The sequence below is a fragment of the Salvelinus sp. IW2-2015 genome, unplaced genomic scaffold (genome assembly GCF_002910315.2).
Source record: "Salvelinus sp. IW2-2015 unplaced genomic scaffold, ASM291031v2 Un_scaffold2002, whole genome shotgun sequence".
Taxonomy (NCBI): domain Eukaryota; kingdom Metazoa; phylum Chordata; class Actinopteri; order Salmoniformes; family Salmonidae; genus Salvelinus; species Salvelinus sp. IW2-2015.
Genome location: NW_019943352.1, coordinates 10,570 through 22,196, shown reverse-complemented (window position 1 = coordinate 22,196; position 11,627 = coordinate 10,570). Strand labels below are relative to the sequence as shown.

The 11,627-nt window shown below is 49.2% G+C and overlaps 1 protein-coding gene across 1 annotated transcript in view; it reads left to right on the top strand.

The window, feature by feature from the left end:
• Positions 1-11,627, top strand: part of znf106a (zinc finger protein 106a) — a 33,973-nt gene extending 22,346 nt beyond the window's left edge. Inside the window, 11 exon segments of the mRNA XM_070439891.1 lie at positions 3,674-3,808; positions 4,451-4,567; positions 4,777-5,031; positions 6,877-6,949; positions 6,952-6,989; positions 7,205-7,240; positions 7,243-7,284; positions 7,381-7,472; positions 9,534-9,681; positions 10,787-11,534; positions 11,570-11,627. Coding sequence (XP_070295992.1) covers positions 3,674-3,808; positions 4,451-4,567; positions 4,777-5,031; positions 6,877-6,949; positions 6,952-6,989; positions 7,205-7,240; positions 7,243-7,284; positions 7,381-7,472; positions 9,534-9,681; positions 10,787-11,041 — 1,191 coding nt within the window. The 3' untranslated portion in view covers positions 11,042-11,534; positions 11,570-11,627.

The following is an 11,627-nucleotide window of genomic DNA, read 5'->3' as shown; positions in this document are numbered from 1 at the left end:
ATATCTCTCCCTCTGCACCCCTTCTATCCCCAACTTCCAGACCCTCTTCCCCCCTCAGGCTTCCCTGTCCTCTCCCCTCTAACAAAGCCTCTATCTCTCCCTCCTAAACCAGCCCTCTAGCTCTCCCTCTTAACCAGCCTCGTATCTCTCCCTCCTAACAGGCCTCTGATCCCCAAGCTTCCAGACCCTCTTCCCCCCTAGCCTCCCCGTGTCCTCTCCCTCTACCAGCCTCTATCTCTCCCTTCTAACCAGCCTCTATCCCCAAGCTTCAGACCCTCTTCCCCCTAGGCTCCCCTTCCTCTCCACCTCTAACCAGCCTCTATCTCTACCCTCTTAACCAGCTCTATCTCTGCCCTCTAACCAGCCTCTTTCTCTCCCTCTAAGCCAGCCTCTATCTCCGCCTCTACCAGCCTTACTCTCTCCCTCTAACCCAGCTCTATCTCTCCCTCTAGACCCCTGCTACCCCAAGCTTCCAGGAGCCGTCTTCTCCTAGCTTCCCTGTTCCTCTCCCTCTGTAACCACCAGCCTCTATCTCCCCTCCCCCTGCTAACCAGCATCTATTCCTCCCTGCTACGCGAGGGTCGCTGCTTTTTCCGGTACTGTCCCCAAAAGGGGGCCGTTTTTCCAGCACCCTCGTTCCCCTAGCGTCATCTGTTCCTCTTCCTCTAACCAGCCTCTATTCTCTCCCTCTAACCAGCCTCTATCTCTTCCCTCTTAACCAAGCCGTCACGTTCTCTGCCCGCTACCAGCTCTATCCCCAAGCATCCAGAACGCGCTCTTCCGGCCTTAGCTCGCCTGTCCTTCTCCCTCTAACCATCCCTCTATCTCTCCCTCTAGAGCCAGGCTCTTCTCTTCCCTCGACGGAGCCGTGCGTGCGATGCGGTGTCGCGTCGTAGCGGAGGCCTCTATCTTCTCCCTCTAACCAGCCTTACGATCTCTCCCTCTAACCAGCCTCTATCTCTCCCTCTAAACCCAGCCTCTATCCCCCCAAGCTTCAAGACCCTCTGTCCCCCGTGAGCCACTCTGTTCCTCGTTCCATCTGCAGCATCAAAGAGTTTTCTGAGGCTTTTGCTCGTCTTGAATGTCAGTCCTGTCTGCATCCTCCTCCTAAGTCGAGTCCAGCTGCCACCGGAATCGTGTCAAGCTCTTCCAAGACTTCCGTCAGGTAGGTCACAGTTCACCACACTGGTCCAAGCACTTCCTTCCCGTAGGTCACAGGTTCCACACTGGGTCCACAGACTTCCTCAGGGTGTAGATCACTGGTCCAGTCTCTCCTCAGGGTAGATCACAGTTATCCACACACTGGTGCCAAGGACTTGCTCAGGTAGATCACTAGTTACCGCACATGGGTCCAGACGTTCCTGCGGACGTCGATCCCCATGGTCGGACCGTGTCACATCACACTGGCTCAAGACTCTTCCCTCAGTGTTAGATTCACGAGTTCCCACACTTGGGTCCAAGATCTTCCTCAGGTAGGTCCAAGTTCCCACACTGGTCCAGACTTCCTCAGGTAAGTCACAGGTTCGCCAACGACTGGGTCCAAGACAGTCTTCTCAGGTAGATACAGTTCCGCACTCGGTCCGAATCCCAGGTAGTCACATTTCCCACATCGGTACGCAAGTCTCCTCTAGTCACAGTTCCCGACACTGGTTCAGTCTTCCTCAGGTAGATCAGCAGTGTCCCACACGGGTCCAGTTCTCCTCAGGTAGTCACAGTGTCCACAGCACTGGTCCAAGTCTTGCTCAAGGTAAGATCACAGTTCCCACACTGCGATCCAAGTCTTGCCCGGGTAGATCACAGTTCCCACATGGTCCACAGGTACTTGCTCAGGTAGATCACAGTCCACACTGGTCCAAGTCTCTTCCAGTAGATCACGAGTTACTCCCAACCCTGTGTTCACAAGTGCCGAGTTGCTCTCCAGGTAGATCACAGTTCCCACACTGGTCAAGCTTCGGCTCATGGTAGACTCACAGTTCCCGGACACTGGTCCAAGACATTGCTCAGTAGATCACAGGCAATGTCCATATTCCCAGTATCCGAGTTCCTCACACGTGGTCCAAGACTCCTCAGGTGATCACAGTTCCCCACTGGTGCGCAGACCCTTCCTCAGGTAGATCACAGTGTCCACTACACTGGTTCAAGACTTCTCAGGTAAGTCACGTGGACTCTCAGGTGGGGATAGGCCTAGTCGGATGCAGACATTTCACGCAGACCAGAAACAGTCCATTGGAGCTGAATTGTTTCCAAAACCCAGACCCTTTTGAGCTGTTTTGGTCTTGAACTAGACAGTACGGGATTTGTTATGGCCTGTGATAAATTATATTTAACTAACAAATAGGATGAGTCATCTCACTCGTCCTGGCATTTCAATAAGGACATCTGGAGTTAACTGACGCGGAGTTGACTGACGCGGATGCGTATTTGCAACCTGCGCGGAGTTGACTGCGGGAGTTGACTGACGCGGAGTTTGGACTTGGACGCCGGAGTTGACTGACGCGCGAGAGCGAAACGCGGCTGACCTGCGCGGAGAGTGACGCTACTTGGAGTTGAATTTGCGTCTCTGTCTTTGTAGATCTGTCTCTAGACGGGTCTTCGGAGCCCGGGGGGATGATCTGCCATCTGAGGGGATGTTTGAGGGTCACCAGGAGACTGTTAATGCCTGCAGGTTCCACATGGGTCTCCTCTATACCTGTTCTGGAATCGCACTGTTGAGGCCTTCACCTGGGTAAGTCCACTTCTCCTGTGGCTCTCTTGTGGGTCTGTCTTCGTTGTGTGTTCCTCTTGTGGTGTCTCTCTATGTGTCGTCCAGATGTCTCTCTTCTGTGTTTGTCATCTCTCTGGTGTTGTGCTCTCTGTGTTGCTCTGTGTGTGTCTCTGTGTGTTCTCTCTGGCTGGTCTCTGTGTGTGTCTCTCTGTGTGTCTCTCTGGTGTGTCTCTGTGTTTCTCTGCTGTCTCTCTCGTGTGTCTCTGTGTGTCTTCTGTGTGTCTCTCTGGTGGTCGTCCTGTGTCTCTTCTCTGTGCGTCTCCGGTCTCCTGCTCTGTGTGTCTCTCTCGTGTGGTCCTGCTGTCGTGTCCTCTTGTGGTTCTCTGGTGTGTCTCTTCTGGTGTGGTTCTCTCTGTGTGTCTGTGTCTCTCTCTGTGTGTCTCTCTGTGGTCTCTCCTCTGTGTGTGTCTTCTCTCGTGGTGTCTCTCTGTGTGTCTCTCTGTCTCTCTCTCTGTGTCTCTCTGTCTCTCTGTCGTGTCTCTCTCTGTGGTCTTACTCTCTCGTAGTGTGTGTGTCTCTCTGTCTCTCTCTGTGTGTCTCTCTGTCTCTCTGTGTGTCTCTCTCTGTGTGTCTCTCTCTGTGTGTGTCTCTCTGTGTCTCTCTGTGTGTCTCTCTCTGTGTGTGTCTCTCTGTGTGTGTGTGTCTCTCTGTGTGTGTGTGTGTATCTCTGTGTGTGTGTGTCTCTCTGTGTGTGTGTGTGTGTGTGTGTGTCTTTTACCAGTCTGTTGCTACCCTCACCATTATTTGATTACAAAGCATCCATTTTATATAAATGTCTTAGTTAATTTAGAAAACAAACATAAGACAAGAACATTTCCTTATACATCATACCAAGTTGTGTCTATCCAACGGGAGTGTGGTCCTCTCTCTGTGTGGCTGTGACAGTCTGTCCTCTCCTGTCCCCTGCAGAGCCGTGAGTGTGTGGCTGTGTTTGAGGGCCACAGCACCAAGATCAACTGTTTGCTGGTTTCTTCTGGACCAGGTCTACAACATCGCCTTTACTCTGGCTCCAGTGACCAGACTATACGCTGCTACAACCTCAGGGTAACTACAATAACACTACTACTTCTACACTAATAATACTAATACTACTATAATACAACTATTAATACTACTAGTATACTACTACTACTATAATACTACAATAATACTACTATTAATACCACCACTACTACTACTATTAATACTACAATAATACTACTACCACTACTACTACTATAATACTACAATATTACTACGATTGCCACTACCACTACCACAATACTACAATAATACTACTATTAATACTACTATTACTACACTACTACCACTATACTACTACAATAGTACTACTATTAATACTACTACCACTACTACTGCTGTCACTGCTGCTACTACTACTATAGTACTACAATACTACTACGATTACTACTATTAATACTACTATTACTACACTACTACTACTACTACTACTATAATACTACAATAGTGCTACTGCTACACTACTACTACAACACTAATACTACAACACTACTACTACTACTATAATATTACTACTACTATAATACTACAATCGTGATACTGCTGCTACTACTACACTAATAATACTACTGCTACTAATACCACTGCTGCTACTCCTACTACTACACTAATACTACTGCTAGTGTGTTCTGTGTTCCATGACTCTGTGTTCTATGTTCTCCACAGTCCAGGGAGTGTGTGGATCAGTTCTCTCTCCCGGACCGGGTTCTCTGCCTCCACAACCGCTGGAAAGTTCTGTACGCTGGCCTAGCTAACGGCTCCGTGGTCACCTTCAGCCTCAAGGTCAGAACCAGAACACCATCTACAACACATTCTGTTCTAGAACCGACAATAGAACACAGTATAGAATGCATTGTGATCTAGAACACATTCTAAAATACACTTTAGAACCCAACTAGAATTAAAGCGTTATGGAACCACCTCAGTCAAAGGCTATTGGTCAAACACATTTTTCAGATGTTATTTGTATTTCCTGTGTTGTTCTTCTTCAGACCAATAAGCAGCTGGATGTGTTCGAGTGTCACGGGCCGCGGGCGGTGAGTTGCCTAGCGACAGCCCAGGAAGGAGCTCGCCGCATCCTATTGGTCGGGTCCTACGACAGCACCATTAGCATCCGGGATGCCAAGAGTGGCCTGTTGCTACGGACTCTAAAGGGACACACCAAGACAGTACTGTGTATGAAGGTAGTCAATGACCTGGTCTTCAGTGGCTCCAGTGACCAGTCGGTCCATGCACACAATATACACGTGAGTTATTTAAAATATTCACTTTGGTTACGTGTTTGATATACTCTTATTAGGGTATCTACATTTTAGTTTTGTATAGAAGTTAGCAGTAGAAGTCATTCTGATGAGTAATGCTTGATTAATTGGCCTGGGTGTGTTATCCATTGGTCTGTGATCTTATTCACAATTAAATCAGCCAATGTCACAAAGTACTGTACAGAAACCCATCCTAAAACCACCAAACGGCAAGCAATGCAGGTGTAGAAGCACGGTGGCTAGGAAAAAACTCCCTAGAAAGGCCAGATCCTAGGAAGAAACCTAGAGAGGAACCAGGCTATGAGGGGTGGCCAGTCCTCTTCTGGCTGTGCCGGGTGGAGATTATAACAGAACATGATGTTCAAATGTTTCCTATGGTCTCTAATCTGGTCACGTGTTTCCTATGGTCTCTAATCTGGTCACGTGTTTCCTATGGTCTCTAATCTGGTCACAAATGTTTTCCTATGTGTCTCTAATCTGGTCTTCTAATCTGGTCACATGTTCCTATGGTCTCTAATCTGGTCTAACTGGTTTTCCTATGGTCTCTAATCTGGTCAACTGTTTTCTATGGTCTCTAATCTGGTCTTAATCTGGTACAGTTTTCCTATGGTCTCTAATCTGGTCTCTAATCTGGTCACATGTTTCCTATTGGCTCTAATCTGGTCACGTGTTTCCTATGGTCTCTAATCTGGTCACGTGTTTGCTCATGGTCTCTAATCTGTCACGTGTTCCTATGGTCTCTAATCTGGTCACGGTGCTATGGTCTCTAATCTGGTCACGTGTTGCTATGGTCTCTAATCTGGTCACGTTTTCCTAGTCTCTAATCTGGTCACGTGGTTGCTATGGTCTCTAATCTGGTCACGTGTTTGCTATGGTCTCTAATCTGGTCACGTGTTTCCTATGGTCTCTAATCTGGTCACGTGTTTGCTATGGTCTCTAATCTGGTCACGTGTTCCTATAGTCTCTAATCTGGTCTCTAATCTGGTCACATGTTTCCTATGGTCTCTAATCGGGTCACATGTTTCCTATGGTCTCTTAATCTGGTCACGTGTTCCTATAGTCTCTAATCTGGGTCACGGTTTCCTATGGTCTCTAATCTGGTCACGTGTTTCCTATGTCTCTAATCTGGTCACGTGTTTCCTATGGTCTCTAATCTGGTCATTAGTGTATGGGTCTCTAATCTGGTCTCTAATCTGGTCACATGTTCCTATGGTCTCTAATCTGGTCACGTGTTTCATTATGGTCTCAACTGGTCACATGTTTCCTATAGTCTCTAATCTGGTCTCTAATCTGGTCACATGTTTCCTATGGGTCTCTAATCTGGTCACATGTTTCCTATGGTCTCTAATCTGGTCACGTGTTGCTATGGTCTCTAATCTGGTCACGTGTTTCCGATGGTCTCTAATCTTGTCATTTAGTGGTATGGGTCTCTAATCTGGTCATTTAGTGGTATGGGTCTCTAATCTGGTCACGTGTTTCCTATAGTCTCTAACTGGTCTCTAATCTGGTCATTAGTGGTATGGGTTCTAATCTGGTCATTTAGTGGTATGGGTCTCTAATCTGTCACGTGGTTTCCTATGGTCTCTAATCTGGTCTCAATCTGGTCATTTAGTGGATGGGTCTCTAATCTGGTCATTTAGTGGTATGGGTCTCTAATCTGGTCTCTAATCTGGTCACGTGTTCCTATAGTCTCTAATCTGGTCATTTAGTGGTATGGGTCTCTAATCTGGTCTCTAATCTGGTCACGTGTTTTCCTATAGTCTCTAATCTGGTCATTTAGTGGTATGGGTCCTAATCTGGTCATTAGTGTATGGGTCTCTCTGTCTCTAGACCGGAGAGGTTGCGTGCTATCTATAAAGGACATAGTCTGCTGTCACGGTGGTGGACGTCCTGGGGAAGGTGATGTCACTGCCTGTCTTGACAAACTGGTCCGCGTCTACGAAACTACAGGTCAGTCTCTCCACTGGTAGGCCTTGGTCTGTCTCTCCACTGGTAGCCTTGTGTCTGTCCCTCCACTGGTAGCCTTGTGTCAGTCTCTCCACTGGAGCCTTGTGTCTGTCCCTCCACATTAAAACCAGACTGTACAATCACCAGTTTTTTTTTTTTAATGCCGTAATTAATCCCTGAATTGATCTAACCCCCCCCCCCCCCCCCACACACACAGTCACATGATCGTTTGCAGGTGTACGGTGGACACACAGAGACATTGTGATGTGTATGACTGTCCACAAGAGTATGGTGAGTCCTCAGTCCCAAACCATAGACATTAAAACATGGCTGGTGGAATGTTACGTAAACATATCAGATGATCACTGACGTTCATCTGTGTTCTAGATCTACACTGGTTGCTATGACGGCAGTGTGCAGGCGGTCAAACTGAACCTGATCCAGAACTATCACTGCCGGGTAAGACGGGAACCGGGATTGTGAAGGGATGTTCAACTGGGATAACCAAGTAATCTACTAAATCAACAAGTAGAGGATAGGTCTTCTGTCTCTTCTCTCCTGCGCAGTGCATGGCTGTTCCCTGATCTAACTCCCCCCCCTGTCTCTTCTCTCCTGCCAGTGGCATGGCTGTTCTCTGATCTAACTCCCCCCCTGTCTCTTCTCTCCTCCCAGTGGCATGGCTGTTCTCTGATCTAACTCCCCCCCTGTCTCTTCTCTCCTCCCAGTGGCATGGCTGTTCTCTTATCTAACTCCCCCCCTGTCTCTTCTCTCCTCCCAGTGGCATGGCTGTCTCTGATCTAACTCCCCCCCCCCTGTCTCTTCTCTCCTCCCAGTGGCATGGCTGTTCTCTGATCTAACTCCCCCCCTGTCTCTTCTCTCCCCCAGTGGCATGGCTGTTCTCTGATCTAACTCCCCCCCTGTCTCTTCTTCTCCTGCCAGTGGCATGGCTGTTCTCTGATCTAACTCCCCCTGTCTTTTCTCTCCTCCCAGTGGCATGGCTGTTCTCTGATCTAACTCCCCCTGTCTCTTCCCTCCTGCCAGTGCATGGCTGTTCTCTTGATCTAACTCCCCCCCCCCCCCCCCCCCCCCTGTCTCTTCTCACCTCCCAGTGGCATGGCTGTTCTCTGATCTAACTCCCCCCCCTGTCTCTTCTCTCCTGCCAGTGGCATGGCGTTCTCTGATCTAACTCCCCCCCTGTTCTCTTCACTTCTGCCAGTGGCATGGCTGTTCTCTGATCTAACTCCCCCCTGTCTCTTCTCTTCTGCAAGTGGCATGGCTGTTCTCTGATCTAACTCCCCCCCCCTGTCCTCTTCTCACCTCCCAGTGGCATGGCTGTTCTCTGATCTAACTCCCCCCCCTGTCTCTTCTCTCCTGCCAGTGGCATGGCTGTTTCTCTGATCTAACTCCCCCCTGTCTCTTCACTTCTGCCAGTGGCATGGCTGTTCTCTGATCTAACTCCCCCCCTGTCTCTTCACTTCTGCCAGTGCATGGCTGTTCTCTGATCTAACTCCCCCCCTGTCTCTTCTCTTCTGCAAGTGGCATGGCTGTTCTCTGATCAACTCCCCCCCCTGTCTCTTCCCTGCTGCCAGTGGCATGGCTGTTTCTCTGATCTAACTCCCCCCCCCTGTCTCTTCTCTCCTGCCAGTGCATGGCTGTTCTCTGATCTACCCCCCCCCCCCCTGTCTCTTCTCTCCTCCCAGTGCATGGCTGTTCTCTGATCTAACTCCCCCCTGTCTCTTCTCTCCTGCCAGTGGCAGTGCTGTTCTCTGATCTAACCCCCCCCCCTCTTCTCTTCTCTCCTCCCAGTGGATGCTGTCTCTATCTAACTCCCCCCTGTCTCTTCTCTCCTGCCAGTGGCATGGGCTCTTCTCTGATCTAACTCCCCCCCTGTCTCTTCTCTCCTGCCAGTGGCATGGCTGTTCTCTGATCTAAAATCCCCCCCTTCTCTTCTCTCCTCCCAGTGCATGGCTGTTCTCTGACTATAATCCCCCCCTGTCTCTTCTCTCCTCCCAGTGGCATGGCTGTTCTCTGATCTAACTCCCCCCCCTGTCTCTTCTCTCCTGCCAGTGCATGGCTGTTCTCTGATCTAACTCCCCCCCCTGTCTCTTCTCTCCTGCCAGTGCATGGCTGTTCTCTGATCTAACTCCCCCCCCTGTCTCTTCTCTCCTGCCAGTGGCATGGCGTTCTCTGATCTAACTCCCCCCCTGGTCTCTCTCTCCTGCCAGTGCATGGCTTGTTCTCTGATCTAACTCCCCTCCTGTCTCTTCTCTCCTGCCATGGCATGGCTGTTCTCTGATCTAACTCCCCCCCCTGTCTCTTCTCTCCTGCCAGTGGCATCTGTTCTCTGATCTAACTCCCCCCTGTCTCTTCTCTCCTCCCAGCATGGCTGTTTTCTCTGATCTAACTCCCCCCCTGTCTCTCTCTCCTGCCAGTGGGTATGGCTGTTCTCTGATCTAACTCCCCCCCTGTCTCTTCTCTCCTCCCAGTGGCATGGCTGTTCTCTGATCTAACCCCCCCCCTGTCTCTTCTCTCCCTCCCAGTGTGCATGGCTGTTCTCTGATCTTTGGAGTGTTGGAGCACGTCCAGCAGCACCTGCTCCAAGACCACGCCTCTCCCAACACACAGAACCTCAAGTGTCGATGGAAGAACTGCGATGAGTATTTCGCCGCTCGCAACGGCTCCAAGCAGGTATGGCACACAGACTGCTGTGACGGTTATAGGTTATAGGTCGTATTAGTCCGTCAGAGGTAGAGCTGTGACGTATAGGTTATAGGTCGTATTAGTCCGTCAGAGGTAGAGCTGTGACGGTTATAGGTATAGGTCGTATTAGTCCGTCAGAGGTAGAGCTGTACGGTTATAGGTATAGGCGTATTAGTCCGTCAGAGTAGAGCTGTGACGGTATAGTTATAGGTCGTATTAGTCCGTCAGAGTAGAGCTGTGACGGTTATAGGTTATAGGTCGTATTAGTCCGTCAGAGTAGAGCTGTGACGGTTATAGGTTATAGGTCGTATTGAGTCCGTCAGAGGTAGAGCTCGTTGACGGTTATAGGTTATAGTCGTATTAAGTCCGTCAGAGTTAGAGCTGTGACGGTATAGGTTATAGGTCGTATTAGTCCGTCAGAGGTAGAGCTGTGACGGTTATAGGTTATAGGTCGTATTAGTCCGTCAGAGGTAGAGCTGTGACGTTATAGGTTATAGGTCGTATTAGTCCGTCAGAGGTAGAGCTGTGACGGTATAGAGTTTATAGGTCGTATTAGTCCGTCAGAGTAGAGCTGTGGCGGTTATAGGTTATAGTCGTATTAGTCCGTCAGAGTAGAGCGTGACGTTATAGGTTATAGGTCGTATTAGTCCGTCAGAGGGTAGAGCTGTGACGGTAATTGTCAAACCAAATAACTTTGGCTCTATTTTAAAACCGTTCGAATAGCAACAAAAATCCATTCCATTGCATGGGCCACCCCAGTTAACATCATTAGAATGAACATCCTACATCACCATGAAACGATTGCATCACAATACCAGGGCAGCCATTGAGTGGCCCATGATGCATTTGGTCAAACTGTCAGTCAGCTGTTATTACATCTGTTTTATCATTTACAACCGTCTGTACCCAGTTTGTTACGGTAATCGTGCCGCCAGCCCTAGTCAGAGGCAGACCTTCTTCTGCCTAAATGGATGGATACTCCAATCACACCTATGGTATGATATCTACTATCTGGGTTGGGTGTCTCATAGTTGATTCTGCCTGTGTTGTCTTAAGTAAAACAACGTGGTGTGTTCTCGTCTCTTGCCTACAGGGGGCTCCAAAGCACATGCTGCAACATGTGGAGGAGGAGGGTGTAAACCAGCCCAACCCTGAGGGAGTCTGGGGTGGACCAGCCCAAACCCGAGGGAGTCTGGGGTGGACCAGCCCAAACCCGAGGGAGTCTGGGTGGACCAGCCCAAACCCGAGGAGTCTGGGGTGGACCAGCCCAAACCCGAGGAGTCTCACGCTCCTGACCCCCCCCCCCCTCCCATATTGGGGCGACCCAGTCTATAAGGTCACCTGTTGAACCAGTCTGAATGATGAGCGTATCGTTGAAACGGCGGGGGGGTGATTCAGCTTGGTGCCAGGTGACTACTAGCCTGAAAACCAGACCTGTTTGGTGCTAACGTTCCACTTCTTGCCAATGTTAGGCATTGCCGAGGAATGGCAATGAGTGGAATGATAGCACAAAACCGAATGTATCCAGGCTAAGTGACCATCCATACCAGAGAATAATGATGATGAATCTGTGGTTTGTTATGAAAGAGAGAGATGTTTGTAGTTATTTTACCAACACATCTCTCCCTCTCCATGGTTCTCTCATGAATACTGAACACTGCTAATGTCAGTTGCTTGAACCACTGACCAAATAAGACAAAGGAACACAGGACTGACTGTTTACCAAGCAAAGAAACCAGGTCTGAAGAGTCATTGTATGTTTTCTATTCAAACGGCTCCAAATACATTTTTAAAACATTAATCCAACCCTCAGTTTTATAAAGACAATGTTGCCACTGTATGTCTGTTGTGTTTGGACGGGGACGTCGGATGCTAGTTCTTGTTGTGTTTGGAGGGACGTCGGATGGCTCGTGTCTTGTTGTGTTTGGAGGGAC